Source organism: Apis laboriosa, unplaced genomic scaffold (assembly GCF_014066325.1).
Source record: "Apis laboriosa isolate Shangri-la unplaced genomic scaffold, ASM1406632v1 scaffold11_cov152, whole genome shotgun sequence".
NCBI classification, from domain to species: Eukaryota; Metazoa; Arthropoda; class Insecta; order Hymenoptera; family Apidae; genus Apis; species Apis laboriosa.
This window is the reverse complement of record NW_025221020.1, coordinates 3,735,738-3,752,554: the sequence shown is the minus strand read 5'-3', so window position 1 is coordinate 3,752,554 and position 16,817 is coordinate 3,735,738. Positions and strand designations below refer to the sequence as shown.

At 46.8% G+C, this 16,817-nt stretch overlaps 1 protein-coding gene across 7 annotated transcripts in view; it reads left to right on the top strand.

Annotated features, from left to right (window-relative positions):
* Positions 1-16,817, top strand: part of LOC122719713 (protein Fe65 homolog) — a 117,173-nt gene that overhangs the window by 94,867 nt on the left and 5,489 nt on the right. For 6 of the 7 annotated variants that reach the window (XM_043945773.1, XM_043945783.1, XM_043945801.1 and 3 more), the window contains 11 exons: positions 12,478-12,630; positions 14,383-14,612; positions 14,716-14,834; positions 14,916-15,028; positions 15,139-15,337; positions 15,423-15,550; positions 15,665-15,670; positions 15,759-16,009; positions 16,080-16,282; positions 16,352-16,528; positions 16,617-16,787. In XM_043945773.1, coding sequence (XP_043801708.1) covers positions 12,478-12,630; positions 14,383-14,612; positions 14,716-14,834; positions 14,916-15,028; positions 15,139-15,337; positions 15,423-15,550; positions 15,665-15,670; positions 15,759-16,009; positions 16,080-16,282; positions 16,352-16,528; positions 16,617-16,766 — 1,729 coding nt within the window. In that variant the 3' untranslated portion in view covers positions 16,767-16,787. The remainder of the gene's footprint in view (positions 1-12,477; positions 12,631-14,382; positions 14,613-14,715; positions 14,835-14,915; positions 15,029-15,138; positions 15,338-15,422; positions 15,551-15,664; positions 15,671-15,758; positions 16,010-16,079; positions 16,283-16,351; positions 16,529-16,616; positions 16,788-16,817) is intronic. The other variant, XM_043945819.1, reaches the window with a different exon arrangement.

The following is a 16,817-nucleotide window of genomic DNA, read 5'->3' as shown; positions in this document are numbered from 1 at the left end:
CTTTTCATTGTTTCGACGAAGCGACTGAGGGGGAAAATAAAGAAAAATACGCGATGCGATATCGTTAGATCGATCTAACGCGATGGTTGAATACATTATAAAATTTAAAGGGGCAGCGGTCCGTTCGCGCGAGTTGAGCCGATCCGCGCCGTTCCTCCGCTCGAACGTGTTAGGGGAGGTCGTCAAAGTGTGTTCGCCCGGAAGCCTAGCCGCATGAAAAAGAGGCTGTCGGAGGATTCTAGGGACGGATAGAGCGTGCAGGGGGCAGGCTAGGAGTTGTTGAGTAGACGCGAAGGGGTGGTCGATAAAAGCTACCCTCGCGTGGCTGCGTTATTACGTATAAAGCGGGGGATCGCGCTCGATGACTGCACTTCGCTTCTCGCGTGCACGCGCTTCGCTTCTCGTTTCGAGCGTCGCCCGCTCGATAATCACGATCGAACGAACGATTAAAACCGCCGTAATCTCGCCCCCGCATCGCGAATTTTCGCGCTGCGCCGTTGTTATGCGAATATCGATCGCGCCGCTACCGAGAACCGCGATCCCCCAACCCCCTTTTCTTTTGGCGCAGCCTTCAACGCGCGCGCTCTCTCCCCGACCCGAACTACTACTACTTGATCTTTAAACTTGCCTCGACGAGTCTCTCGCCAGGCGTATCCGTCATTTTTACGGATCGTTTGCTCAGCGATGGGTCCACGTCCGCGATGGACTATTTGTACGTATGTATGTGTACGTACGTACAAATAATATTTTTCTCGAGGAGGATTTCGTTCGGGTTTAGTGGAAATATAAATCGTTCGTGGATAATGCCTCGCGGACGGACGTGATCCGGCCTCGAAATGCAAACAGAGGAGAATTTATATAACCCAATTTACGAATATAACTCTCTGTACGAAAGATATATCTAACCGATAACGACTGTTTTAAACCGATTCCACTTATAAACACACGAGGGTAATAAAGTTACCGTGAATTATGCCGAACGAACGAAAATTCGAGGATGGAACAAGAAAGAACGGGGAATGCGAATTATTCACGCTCCTCGATACGAATCGATTGGCCGTGTTTAGAGGTCGATTCGATACCATTAACAAACGTTACCTTTCTCATCTTTTCCAAGGTAGATACGTGGTCAACTGAGGGTTGGGTTGGAATTTAGAGAGAAAGGAAAGGGATCGAAGGGACAAAGAGTTTTTTTTTCAGGCGGAAAGCGATTCTGCTGGCACAGTTGAAAGGGCCTTTTCCGCCACTCCTCCGCGACAATCGTTAATCAAAGCCGAATATCCAGCGGAGCACTTGCACTTGCACTTGGGATCAGCTGGCTCCGATCCGCCGCCCTTTTCCTCCCTTTTCGCAGCTGGAACGTTCAATGCCTCGTTAATCGCGGCTCGCCGCCGGTGAAATGGATTTTATACCGGGGAGAGGCCGCGATTCGAGTATAATCGCTTTCAAGGGGGATCTATAAATAGAGGCCGCGTGGCATTCCGAAGCGGAACGCGTGAAAATAAATTTTCACGCGGCGTTCTCGGATACGAGCCGACGCCACGTGACGCGTATTCCAAATCTGTGGATACTTTTTATCTCCTGCCGAGTTTATTCTCGGATTAATTAGTCGTCGACCATTTCGATTCCCATTCGGTATGAATAAATTGGACACGTAATGATATTCACACCGAACATCGTCTACGGTTCGGCTGCAATTTCGATCGAAAAAAAGAATTCTGTCCACGAATTATCAATGGAAAAACGTAAAAAAAAAAAAAGGGACGATTTCCAGAACGAGAAGTCGAGAAGAATTCCGGTGTTGTTTGCACGGTACTCGTGAAAGTGGCGAGCATGTCGTAATCGTATTTCATTGCAAAGCTGTACTTGAACGCGCTTTCGTATCATCAACGGGCTGGCTCTGTGATCATCGAGACACACGGTGTCTCTCTAAAATTAGAATCCACTTCGCCCGTCCTGCTCTCTCCCTGCCACCTAATCATCTCGCTCTTCGCTCCTCTTTGATCCTACCTTCTCTCCCTCTCTCTCTCTCTCTTTCTCCTTGTCTATATCTTTCACCACCATCAAGAGGATACATCGGGTGGTGGAAAATTCATGCGCAGGTAAACATTGCCTCGTTGTGTCCGTGAGAATTTCAAAGAATCGAGCCGGGAGATGTTTCGTCGAAACTGTTTCCCTCTTCTCCGCGAACTCGTCTACTTCTCTACCAGATGATTCCTCCTCTTCCCCTTTCTTTTCCCGTGGTTGTTTGCGATCGCTGTTCGCGCCAACGTCTCTTCTTCATTCTCAGGGATCAATTCTGGACGAGCCACTCCTCTTTCCAAACTTATATTCCCCTGTCAAGTGCTTTAGGAAACAATTTTCAAACTTCTCTCGCGTTTTATAACCACTCCTTGTTTTACCAGTTTCCACTTATTCTTCGAAAAAAAAAAAAAAGAAAGAAAGGAAGGAAGGAAGGAAGGAAGAACTCGCCAACCTTCTTCTCCGACTTGCGCTTTTGTAGCACTCTTGGAAAATTACGAAACGATGATATTTCTCGAGGGGTTCTGTAACGCGTTAAACAGTTTGCAGCGACAACGGAGTTTAATTGTACGATCTTTCGTAGATAGGTAGGATAGGGTAGGTAGGTGGGTAGATTCGACAAAATTTAACGGTCGATCGATCCGAAGCAAAGAAGAGCCGGCGATTACGGAATAATTTTATTCTCCCCTTCCGTTACGATGTTGGAATTCACTTTGCCCGTCTAATTCCGCTGCATCTGTTCCACCCCCTCCCCCAGCCACGCTTTCGTTACACCCATCCCATTTCCATTTGCTCGTGAACACGATTCCAGCTTTAATATTATCCGGAAAATAGTTCTAAGGAGTAAGGTTGCGTAACATGCTCGATACGAGGAGAATTTCACCACGCATTTTCGCCACAGCGAATTTCTCGCCCCGATGGCGTTCGAAAGAGAGGAGGCCTCGATAAACAAATCGCGATTCGAAATCAATTTGGACGATGTAGTCCCGGAAATATCGTTAAACAGGAGAACAATTCCTGCGGAGTGTGTGGACAATTCGCTAATTGAACAATTCGTGCAAAATGCCGTTAATCCCCAGGACCAATTATAAGTTATTTCAACGCAATTGTTGCAACGAACGAACGAACGTTGGAACGCATAAGTTTTTCGTCCTCGTTCGATCGTCGATAAATAAAAAGTGGACGACGTAGAGTTCAAAGTGTTTAGAAAATGGTAGACGATTCTTCACCTTACCTTGATCTTCGTAACGTTGCAAGTTGACGATTTTCCTCGACCCATTTGTACCAGCTTCTAACGCGTCCATTTTCCATTACCATCCACCAGCGCCGCCCGTTTTAATGGTAATAGTAATGGAGCTCGTTCCGCGCTTAGATAACACAACGTGCTCCTCCCTGTGTACCTGTCCTCGGTTAACCAATCGTTTTGCAGGACATTCGTTGAATCGCTGGCTTCGAATATACCGCAAGTTTTCGCGATTAAAGATGATGAGCGATTAATTGCGCTCAATTGCGTGACGATGACGAAGTAATATTGATTTATTCGTAAAATTATTTTTTCGTAAAGAAAGATCATTTCTCTTCTGTCTAATTAATTCGTGAAATCGCGCGCAGTAACGTCCAAAGAACTTGCTCTCTCGTGAACCTCTCAACGCTATGACAGATTTTAATTTTTCAAATTCGTGGATGAAAAATATCCGTTTCTTTTTTTTTTTTTTCTTTTTTTCTTTTTCATTGTCTTGACGATAGTTGGTCGCAAGTAGAGCATCCCAGTCGAGGACAGACACTAGGATTCTAAAGGCCTCGCCGGCAGCATGAACTCGTTTCTTTCAACTAGCTCGGGGCGGGGAGGAAGCTGGCTCGTTACACCATCGAAAACGTTTCGCCTAAAAATATATCCTTTTAAGACCCGCGATAGAGAGCCACCACTCGAGCGCACCAAGTATTTTCGTCTGTCTCTGTATTTTCGCCACAGACGTGCTTTTAATGATTCGCGGGAGGCCTTCCAGCCATTCGAAAAACGAGCAAAAAAATTCGCACGATATCCAGACGCGTTTCGTAGAAGAACGATCCTCCTTCAAGAAGGAGGAAACAAAAGTGTACAGAATGGGAGGATCGGAGTTATGTCGTCGTGTCATCGAAATATACGCAACGTACGACGATCATGTGCCCGATCGTTTCTTGGAAATGTTACATCCACGATAAAATTTTATCCGCGTTGAAATTCTCGAGATCATCCGCATCGTGAATGATATTCGCCATTTCTCGCACTTCTCGTCCCCAAGAGACAATGCCAAGAAATAATCTCGAGAAACAGTCGACGACTGATCGTTCCACAGACGATCCTCCGCGTATTCTCGTCGCGGATCGTGAAACGGATGGACAGTCGTCGTTTATCACGAAGAAATATATTTACGGATGTAGATTGTTGCACCGGAAATTACGTATTCGTGCGTCGTTCGATCCGAAAAGAAATCCGAAACTCTCGCACCTGCGTCGACAATGGCAGCTGCGAGCTGCATTCCTCGAAAAAAGAACACGCGAGAGAAGAAGTTGTTCGCGCAAGAAGCATCGATCCACCATCGTATCCACCGCGAGGTAAAAATTTATATCTCGACCGACGAAATGAATTCTCGACCAACACGTAGATAAAAATTCTTCGTATTTATAGTATCCACGCTTGAACGACAACCCGAAATCTCTTTATTCCCCTTGGAAAAGTATCCTTGTTCCAAACACCCACCCTGTGTTCCAAGTGAGACACGGTCCTGGAAACGCAGAGATAGGCTCTTTCATAAGGATTCGTGGGGCTGGCCTCCGACAAACAAGGGACGAAGGGAAGGGGGAAGAAGAAAGCGGGAACGGGGCCAGCCGGCGCGGGACAGCTGGCTCGCAAACGTCCCCGTTTCTGGATTTCAGTTTAGCCCGATAATCTCGTCTCGGTTGGAATCCCAAGCAAAGGCTCTTTCCATTCTATTATATACTCTTTCTCCTGTCCTGCGAGAGCCTCCATCCCAGTGTCCTCCTCCGCTTCCTCCTCTCTCCTCCCCGCGCCACGCGAGAAGACTTATCAAACACTCCGGCCAAACGGATCACCGATTACTACGTCCACCGAGAGGAAGAGGATTCGCGCGAATAGGGGGAGGGGAAGGGAGGAGAGAAGGGAAGAGAAGGCAAATGGAATCCCATCCCGAGGATTTATAAGGGATGCCACGCGTGTATTCGCGCCGTAGTAATTTCTCAACGTTCCGCTCCCATTTTTCGAATCTTCGAGTAATGGGTGTTGATCGAATCCGTACATCCATTGTAAAAGATGAAAAAGACTTTTTTCTCTTTTTTCGTTAGCTAGAGACGTGTTACGCGTTTTTTTATCATGATGGGTGTATGGATAAGGGAAATAGATTTGTTTGTTTTTTTTTTTTTTTTTTTGCCTCTATTAACGACAAAGATAAGTTTTAATCTGATATTTCCATCTACGGAAATCAGTCGCAGGTTGAATTTTAAGCATTGGAACGTTGGTCGAATATTGATTGTTGGGAGGGGAGGCATAGATTACATCTGAAATATTCGATACAGCGAACACGCTGTCGATATTCCTTCCGCTCTTTTACCTTCCACTTTTTCTCATCTCCGAATAAAAAGCGCGCACGATAAACGCGTGCGATCGACGTGTAAAAGCTTTAAATATTCCCCTTTATATATATAAAAGTAACTCGGAATTTTCATCGAATATGTTTTTTTTTGCGGATGATCGTAAAATCGACGAGGTCAAAAGAACACGATCGTCGTACACCATATAGCCGCGTCGTTGGCCGATTTCTCCCCATTTCTCGAGCCCGTACGGTTGGATTAAAATCTCGTTTCAGAAAGGATGCGAGGAGAGGATGCGAGAAAATTGTCGGGGAGTGTTTGGGGAAGACGGCGAGGGTGGAACGCCAAGCCTCGTAAAAAAATGAGCTCGTAAACCGGAGGAGCGGAGGGGCAGTGAAGCTATCCGAGGTTTCACGAAGCTGCAAGTTTATTAACCGCGGTGCGCCCGCGTCAATCTCGCGATGGAAGAGAATGCCGGATTCGGTGCCGCTGAAATCATAAAGCTTTACGATCGATGGCGGAAAACTTCTCGCGCTTTTAACCGTGACTTTGCCGTTTTTTTTTTTTTTTTTTTTTTTTTCTTTAGAAACAGAATACTTCGTCTCGACTTCAGCTTCGACAACTTGGCGGAGAATTATACAAATTTTAAACGAATCAATATTGGTTTTAAATATATTATTTGTCATCGATATCGCATTCAAAATTTATAAATTCGGTTTCACCGAATTATTTTCTTACCTCTTTTCTTCGTAATAAATAAATATAACGAATGTGATGTGACAATGGGGAAGGATATAGGAAGGGAGGGGAAAGTTGCATAGCTCGTAACGACGTCCGGCCACGCTGCTTCGTCTTTCTCACGGATATGAGTCACCTCGACCAACTTATCGAGCTGTTTCGATCGTTTATCGAAACTTTTTTGATTACGAAACTGTCGTAACTTCGCGATCGTTTCGACCCGTAATGACCCTCTCTTCCGCTCGCGTGGTCCCTGCAAATCCGCTTATTAATATCTCGCAACGCGTGTTCGACCTGACCGGCTGCATTGTTCTCGATTTAACCCGATCTCGTCGGACGGAGATCCCGTTTCGCGACTCGAATATCGTAGTTGAAAAGTAATCACGGTTGCCGATTTACGCGGAGATGAGAAATACTCTCTTGCAGAGTTTAAATTCGAGCCACGACTTCCGTCCCTCCCCCCATACAATATTTATAGAATTTAATCTGAAAACGGGAAGGAAGAGGGGAAGGTCTTGCCTCCTCGGCAAGGGGCAAGCAACCGTGTTTCCGAACTTCACAGCGGTTTCCTTCCACGGCTCTAAACTTAATTACCTCGGCTCGCTTGCGTACAGAACCCTCTGGAAGGGTACCCCGCAAAATCCGCGGGGGAATACGTTAATCGGCTACCCTTCTTGCATCATCTATTCGCCTGTATTGTAATTGTAATTGGCAGGACGGTCGCGTCTTTCTTTCTATATCAACTCCTTTCTTCGAGGAAAAATTTAAAATTTAATCAAAGACATCGACGAACGAACAAAGAGTTAAACGAAAATGTTCGAGCGCGCGACATCCCATGATGCAGCGATCCCAACGCTTTACTGTCCGTCGATATAATCGATACCTAACTCTCTCGTTTACCCTCGTCCAATGTTCCGACACTCTTTCAACGCGAACTGGTGAAACGCAACCATCTACACAATCTCGAGAACCGAAGCGAGCGTTTCATCCGAACAAACCGATCCCGAAATCCAACCCTCGTCTGTTCGAGTAGAATAAATGAAAGCGAAACTCTCCCTCTCTCTCTCTCTCTCTCTCGTAACAAAGAATAGAGCCCTCGACGAAGAATGGAGAGTTGGCCTCGAATACGGTGAAACTCGCGCGCGTGGGCTGATCGGTATTTTTGGTGGCGCGAGGCGATAAGACGCGTACAGCTAAACGACACCGGTCTCTCGAGCATCTGAACCGACGATAGCGGTAGGGGTGGTTCGAAATGGAATGGGGGGAGGGATATGGTGTCAGGGGTGAACGAAATGGACGAGGGACGGCGTGGGACGCGGAGGGGTTGCCGGTAGTGTGTATTGATCGAGCTAGAAGAGCACCCTTCCCCCCCCGACTCCGCTGTACTTCGTACGAACGCCCACGTACGCGGTGTTTCGCTCGTGCACCATTCTTTCTTCTTACACGTCGTCCGTTTCCATTTCGCCCACCTTCGTTCCTCGCCTCTTCCTCCTCCTCCTCCCTCCCCCTTTCCAAAGCTTCTTCCCTATCTGCGAATCTCGACCCCTGGCGGAACGTGTAACGGATTACGCGACCGCGCGCTCGATTAATGGTCCACCTGTGTAATTCTATTTGGCATTCTCTTGCTCGAGAAAATTGATGGCTCCGTTGGCTCGCCCATTCGTGGAAACGACGGACTCGGATTTCCAGATCGATGCGCGTATTTTGAATCGAGTCGTGATTGGCCGAGAATGGTGATTAAATCTTGTGGAGAGGGGGCACGAGGGGGAGGAAGAAATCGTGGGGTTGAAATCGACCGATTCCAAGTTTTGAATATTTTTCGTCGCAAGTCTCGAGTAGGTCGAGGCTCGTGACGATCTTTTTCACTTCAACCGTTTACCGTAGCAAAAAATTCGTGACGAGATCTGCCGCCCCATTGCAAGTTCGCTCACGATCGATTTAAACCGATTTTCCTTCCCTGAACCGCGCGAGTTTCGATCCTTTTTCCCCCCCATCGCGCTGTTTAAATAACAGAGACGAATTCTTCCACCGCTCGAAAAGCTGTTACACCAGCTTTTGTGTCTATTGGCTACGAGATTTATCGAACGATTTCACGTTCAGGAGGGAATCGCGCGATTACCAATCGAGTCACGATTCTTTCCGGTGGAAAGAAAGAGAGAGAGGTTTCTTTTTTTATTTAGCTAATCCCTCGTTGCGCGAGATCACCGCCTAATCACCCTCTCTCCTATATCGGGTGCCCGTTGTTCAGCAGCCAGAAATTGCGAGGTTCCGTATACCGTGATCGCGGTTGCGGTACAGAGACCTGGTGTAATTTACGGTTCAGCCAGGTGCGTCACAAGTTGCTCACCTTACGACCTAATTGGGTTTAATTACAGCTCGCTGAAAGTTACGGCGGCGTCCTTATACACAGGGTGGGTTACAATTACGGAGCCGCCGACAGCTGATTTCAGTTACCGCGATCGGCCTTATTACGCCCTGTCCGCCTATGATTCCCTCTCCCCTCTTCCCACTCTCAGCCCGCCCTCGACCGGCTTCTAGTCTCTGCTACAATTTTCTCACCGTCCCCTCCCCGCCTCCTTGTCTCCTCGACACCCCCCTTTCGATAACGAGGCGGTTAACAGTCGCTTCTCTGATCGTCCGCTTGTCTGAACGCAATCACAAGCGGGGCAAACAGAGCGGTTAATCGATCATCAAACCCGGCCTAACGTGACTCGATCCGCGCTTTGATTAGAAGGATACCGTTACGAGTCTCTGCAAACGAGTCCGCAAACGAGATGGTGGAAATCTCGCGATATGTATCCCTATCGATTCGATTAACATCTCGCCTCCTCTCTCTTCGCCAAGATATCGTCCCGCGACGTGTCTAATATCGGGGGTAGCAGGCGTAATGTTTTGGAGGGAGGAGGGCAAAAGGCGCCGCGAGAATTTCCCTCGAACAAAAGAAACTAAATATTGACCGTGGCGGTGGCGGAAACGTTCTCGTCGGCCCTCTTCACCACGAGCTGCATTTCCGCCTGGACTTAGGTTCTTAGAGCCGCACGCCTCGATTAAGAGAAAGAGGGAACGTAACAAGAGAGCTCTGAGCGCGCAACTCGTTGCGCTCGGAAGTCGCGACTCGCGGAAGAAGAGTTGTTTCCCCTCTGGTGCGAAGTGGTGAGTGGAAAGTGGAGAACGAAGGTGGATTGAACGAAGAATCGGCCGCGTCGCGGAACACGTCGTCGCATCGACGACGATCGATAGAGAATTCCCGCAAAGGTATTCGGCTTAATCGATCGCCATCCGCGGTCCGACCGCATTTATGCACGTTGCCTTTCTCTCTTTCTCTCTCTCTCTTTGTAATTTTTGGCGAATTTCCAACCCTTTGCTAACCCACATACTTGTTTTAAACGGTGTTATTAACTTTCTGGACAATGGATCGCGCGAAACTTTCCAGAAACTCTCCCCTATCTCGCTAATTTTCATTGTTTTCCTCTAAGACTAACCGTTAGTTCTTTTTCCTCTGTCTGTTATTCGTAGCTCGACAGAAAAAAGTCTCTCTTCGAAACGTACGATAAAAGGGAATATCCACGATGAATCGATGCTCTTTAAAAAAAAGTCCTTTCCTCCATATGTATATAAAATTATGATTCTATATATATATATATATATATCCCTGCGAAACGAAATACGTCAAGATTCTTTCTCTGTTTTTGGCGGTGAAATGGCTTCGTTTCCATATTTTCGATTGAAACGAGCCGACGTTCAAAGAGCCAATTAACGACGCGCACGAGAGAAATTGCTATGCTCGTTGGAGGCTGTAATTAACGGTTACCGGTTGCGTCCAATGAAACCGGGAATTAGCATTGCGCAATCCGCGCGATGACGTTTCATACGTACGTTCCGAGGCACGCCGTTTATTAGAGTTCGATGGCTGGTCGCGGATAAATGGGAGTGGCGATCGGAGTAACGTTGGGAAATTTAATATTCCGAGCCGGGCGAGAAGACCGTGACAGGCCGTGTCGTCTTAAAATATGGTCGAACTGGAGGGAGGGGGAGGGGGAGGAGAGAGGGATAAGTGTCATTCAGGGTCAGCCACCCGGTCCCCGGATAAAGGATCGAGTTTCTGGCTGTCAAAAGGGATCGCGAAACCCTCGAATAATCTATCCGTCCCTTTGCTCCCGCATCTTGATACGCGGTGAATTAATAACCTATTGCCACTCGATAAGAGATCATCCCTCGACGTGAAAAATTCAACGTCGAACGGTACCTTTCCAATATTTTCCCACCGAACGGTTTGTTACCACGGCGAGACGCGTGGTAATGGATCATGAAGGGGGAGGAGAGGGGGAGGGAGAGAGTAGAAGAAAATGTTAAATTGGTATTTCAGCAAGAAGTGCATCAACGTCGCGTTTTAAAGATCGAAGACCACTTTTCTCGAGCTGTATGATGGATAACCCATGATCCATACGAAATCGTATCGAAGCGGTATCGAAGGCCGCCGCGCAGTTGCAAGAAAATATAGTGATACGTCATCGTTCGCGGGAAGAAAATTCATCGATTCGAAATAAATCATTGGAAGAGATGGTTACAACGAGTTTTCTACGTTCGCGATAGATCATCAGAAAATCTTTTCGCGAAAATGAATATGAATATTTTTCAGAGACTACTAATAATATTAATACATTCGAAGGGAAGAATTTAAGAAAACGAATTATAAATTATAAATCTAATGTAAAAATATTAACGTTTCTTCGAGAGATCTCCCTGAAATGGAATCGGCAAGTAACTGGTCGATACATTTGATCTGAAAATGTACATTTGATCATGCCCTCCGTTTCGAAGAAAATTGGAATCCGTGTGGCGAGCCGGGATTAAAAGTTGACCGATTCGAGCTCGAAGGAGACGACGAAGACTGGGCCGAACGATGGTGAGGAGAGGCGAGCGGCGTTAGTCGGCAAACCGCTCGGCTAATCCCCTAATTACTTCGACATGGTTAGCGACCCTGTACTAACCACGTCGGTGCCTGGCTCCGTTCCCCGATCGTTAATTAAAATGGCATTTCCTTGCAGCCGCGGCAATTTCCAGCCAACGCGCCGCGCATAAGTCACGACGGTCAATCGAGCTCGTCTCCGAACCGTTCTCGATCCTTGGAAAATTTATCACCCGCTCCCCCCCGCCGAGAATAATTTCGTTTCCGACGTTTAGAGAGAGAAGGAAGAGCATTTGTCAAATATCAGCTTGTGTCGATTCTTCCAAATGGACGGTGAATTTAATTATTTAAACTGCGATAATCGTTTCTGCCGGTAAGTTATGGACCAATATATTTTCGCCAAAGTGTGACAATTTTGGAAAACATGGTTTCCAATTTCTTTCGATTCTCAATCTCTAAGCTAGAAGCTAGAAAATCGCTAAGTAGAATCAAATGTTCTCGGGGCGAGAGTAAGAGTCAGTTTTAGGGAAACGAGGTCGATTTCCAAGAATTTCGTTACGCTTTTTCGCAATTTTGCAGAGAAATTGAATTCCCTGGCGACTAGCTACGTGGTAAACTGTGTTTTCCGAAACATTTATACGTGAAACGAGAAATACACTCGATTCAATTTATTCCGCAACACCGTATTAACGGTCGATTCGGGGCAAAAATATCGAGAAAATATCGCGAAAAACTTATATATAAATACTGGCTCGCTTATATATAAATGCCACTAAATTGAAGTTTAATTATGCAAAATGCCGCCGGCCCAACAGTTATCCGCTCTGATCATAATTATCCCCAGATTCATGACTTCGTAATGATCGCATCAATATGATAATGCGAACACCGCCATTCGTCGACAACGAATGCGCTCGTTAAAAACCATGTTCACGTTCGATTTCGTGCCATTTTCGTGCCTCGAAAATTCTCTTTTTTTTTTTTTTCAAACGTCTTAACGAAAAATCCATCCCTCCCCTTCCGATATTCGAGATAAAAAGAAATTTACGCGATAATAGCGGTAACCAAGGAGCGATTACGGACCCATGACTCGAGCCACTCGAATTCGCGATTTTTATCACGTGGAACACGAGAAGTATGAGAGAGAACGAAACGAGCGTGGTCATCGACTCGATCGATTCTCCCCCTTAAGTAATGCGCTCGGCGACGTGCTGATTCAGGTACAGCAGCGAGGGTGTTGCGGAGTCTGCTCTGGTCGACGACACCCTCAACGGAAATCCTCGATCTTCGTCGTCATCCTCCTCGATTCTGGCTCCCGTACAGTCAGCATCCGCGGACACGGTCGACGCTGCGAATCTATCCGATTCGAGAAAGTACGTACGATAGAATTACTCTCGTCGTACCATCCTTCCCCCACCCTTAAATCCCCCTTTAGATCGCTGCACAGTTCTTTATTATCGAACAAATTATTCTCTTGCTTCACATCTTGTTTGTTTCATGTTTCTCTATATTTATATACATATATATATATATACGTATTATATATGCTGTTGTTGATTGTTGTTGTTGTTATTATTGTTGTTGTTGTTACTGTTGCGTTACCGCTGCTCAGCTGCTACACCATTTCGTTCACCATTTCGTCCAGCAAGTAACCGCTAGCCTCCGGTCACTTGTTTATATCCCGAGTAATTAAATGGATGCGATTTCTAATAATAACAATTGTAATCGCGACGCTTTTACTTAGTAGGCGTTTTACGATGCTCCTCGCTCCTCGCTGCTCCGTAGGAAACTCGGTAAACCCGAGTTGTTGTTGCTTATCTTTCTTACCTTTCTCTCTCTCTCACTCTCTCCCTCCCTTCCCTCATGTATATTCCGCTGTACTGTAAAGTTGTTGGCTGTTGGACGCGTTCGCATGCTAGATGCAACCAGCGTAGGTTTTTGAAAAACGTGGAACGAAACGTGATCGATGGATCGTGATTCGAGACGACTCGCTCGATCTCTCAATCTTCCAAAGGTATACAAAGTTGGTTCGAGCAAGAAGGAATTAAAGTTATGTAGTGAATTGGGATCAAAGTTTTTATCTATCGATCGAAGGTTGATTAACCAAACACGGAGGGATTTCCTCGACGAGGAAAGAAAGAAAAAAGAAAAGAGAAAAGAAAAAAGGGAGGAAAAACACGCGGGGAACGAGTAAAAATTCCGCAGAGGCAGACTCGTATCCACGTTCTTCTCTCTCTCCACGGTTCTTGCATTAGAAAGTAAAACTAACTTTTCCTCGGGTGCGCGTCGATCTTTCGGCCTCGCCTTTGGACGCGGTAGAAAGTGGCCGCGTCTCGACTGCCGCGTCACCACGGCTCAGAAAAAAAAGAACAGATTTTATTCGTTCACGGAACGAGAACTTCTTTTCGATGAAGATTCACCGCCGTTCCACCGTAATTTTAACGCAGCACTCTTCGAGCATCCGTTTGTGCGTCTCTCGTACATTATTATATCGCCATTGAATTGAAACCAATGAATCGTCGTAAATACAGGGGAAAGAAAAAAAAGGAAAAGAAAAACATCAGCCTGCGCGAGAACGAATAATTCGTTGGATCGATTTGATTCGTGGTTATTCCTCGTGGCAGTTTCTATCCTCTCTCTAGCAGTAACATTGATCGCGAATCACGGGCCGCAGTCAGTAAGTTCTCTCGATGACGCTGGCAATCAAGGAGAGCGCGATTCGTCATTGTCGAGTCGGGCGATCGATAAAACTTTACGAGCCACTCGATGGCCAATTACGCGATCCGATTCATCATAACGCGTACGCGCGAAAAGCATAAGTAAATGTTAACGATGCCCATCCATCCATAGCTGGATGGATACACGAGGCTGCCACGCTTAACGTCCAATCATTCCACGATAAATCGTTGCGGAATAACGTGGAGTCGCGCGACGTTATCAATCGTTTTCGCTCGCGTTTTGACGCAGGCGTCGAGTAGACAATGTCGAAATTATTAGCATCGTTGCTCACCTCTCTGCTTACCTAATCGTCTAACGTATCGTTGGCGCGATGCGAAGAGGGTGATCAGAGGATCGCAGGGGGGAGGATAACAACGAGGATAACCTTGGACGATGGGATATTACAGTTATTGCGAGAAAGCGGATAACGAAACGACAGAGATGGGAGGCGTTCCGCACGTGGAGGGTGGATTGAACAGCGAGCTGTACGCGGTCCCTGTGAAGCGGAGGCAGCCCAAGGATCAAAAGAACAATGCCGCTGTGCAGAACAATAGCCAGGAGAAGCCCGCTGAGGTAGATACCACCGATTCCGAGGACAAAGATGAGAATCTGCCACCGGGATGGCAGAAACACGAGGGTGAGTATCCGAGGGAATCGATATCGTAATCTATAGACGGCTCGCGGTGTCACTGTAATCCGTGGCGGCAATAATTGAAATGAACGAAATGACTTTCCTACAGACGAGAACGGACCTTATTACTGGCACGTAAAAAGCGGGAATATACAGAGAGAGCCACCGGAAGCGCCACCGCATTCCAAGAGGGAGTCGCGTAGAAGCCTGATCAAAGACAACGATAGCGTAAGTGAAAATTTCGAAAAAATCGAAACGCGACGGATGGATTTTGACGCATTGAGACACTTTCACGATTCGATGATGCAGATAAACAACTTCCACACGTTGAGCGGCATGGTCAATACCGTCACCCGCAGTAACACGAGCTCGGCCTTGGATCAAGAGTTGGAAAACAAGAGAAAAGTGGAGCTAGCTCTCAAGTGAGACATATTTATCGATATATATATATATATATTATCGTATCCAATTTTTCTTCGATGCAACGCTTCACCCTCTTTTTTTTTTTTTTTTTTTTTTTTTCGCGTTTCAGGCGAAGAAGCTATCCCGCACGAGCGGACTCCGAGGGCAGGGACAAACCTATCAGATTCGCCGTACGTTCCCTCGGGTGGACCGAAATCGCGGAGGAAGATTTGACGCCTGAAAGAAGCAGCAAGGCCGTCAACAAATGTATCGTAGACTTGTCCTTAGGAAGAAACGATCTTCTGGACGTGGTTGGGCGATGGGGCGATGTTGGTATCGATCGAGTGAATCACTCGATTCCGATGCGGGATGGGAAGGATTATTAATCGGAACGATTGTTTGAAATTTTTCCAGGGGAAGGACTTGTTCATGGATCTGGACGAAGGCGCGTTGAAGCTAATAGACCCGGAGAATCTTACCGTGCTCAACACACAACCGATTCACACGGTGAGGGTGTGGGGCGTTGGCAGAGACCACTGCCGGTGAGTGAATCTTAACCAACATTTTGAAAAATCAATCGTTTAACTCGATTCGATTAAAATCAACTCGTTTATGATTTCATGCCCCTTCTTCGATCCCTCGATCTACTGAAACAGCGAAAGGTAAGGTACTCGTTCCTCAACAATGGCGTTCATCTGTCTTTCGCGATCTGTGTTACGTACACGCGTGCGTCAATTCGTGTTCTTTCAGGGACTTTGCGTACGTGGCAAGAGACCGATCCACTCGAAAACACATGTGCCACGTGTTCCGTTGCGACATTCCGGCGCGCACCATCGCGAACACGCTTCGCGACATTTGCAAGAAGATCATGATCGAGCGATCGCAACACCAGAATCTGGCGAAACCGGTGGACATCAATGGGCGAACGAGCCTTGCCACCAGACCGACCAATCTGCCCACGGAGCATCGACGTTTCCATAGAAACGGACAAGCGCTAGTCAGTAAGTAATCGAGAGTAAGATTTCCAGAGATGGAAGAGAGGAACGAGTGAAACCGTTGACCCGTTTTCAGCGCAATCATTCCCAACACCGATGGAAGAACCGAAGAAGGTGTTGCGAGCACAATATCTCGGATCCATGCAGGTTTCTCAAGCGACTGGAATGGAGGTTCTCAACGACGCGATAGATCACATCGTTGCCAACACGCCTATCAATCAATGGCGAAACGTGAACGTGGCCGTCGCGCCCAGTATGATCTCCATCCTTACACCGAACGTAAGTGGGTCGATTAAGTAAATATCCTTTATTCGTCGGCAAATAGAAATGACAACGTGTCCGTTTTAGGAAGAGAAACTTATCACCGAGTGTCGAGTGCGTTATCTGTCGTTCCTCGGAATTGGTCGTAACGTGAAACAATGCGCCTTCATAATGCACACAGCGCAAGATCTTTTCATCGCACACGTTTTCAACTGTGAGCCTAGCAGCGGAGCTCTTTGCAAAACTATTGAAGCTGCTTGCAAGGTGGTCAATCGTTAGATTTTTCAATTTTCTCCATTCTTTGGTAGTTTACTTCTAGATTAAGTTTTTATATAAGTAATTATGCGCGCAGCTGAGGTACCAGAAATGCTTAGACGCACATCCTCAAGGCTTTAGAAACGCTAGCAGCCTGAACACCCCGAGCGGAAAAGGACTTGGCGCCACCTTGAAATCTTTGGTTGGCTCTCTGACTGGGCGTAGAAATAAGCAGGGTGAGTCCTGAGACGAGGCTCTCTCGCTGCAGGTAAATGAACATTCATAATCGTTGAAATGT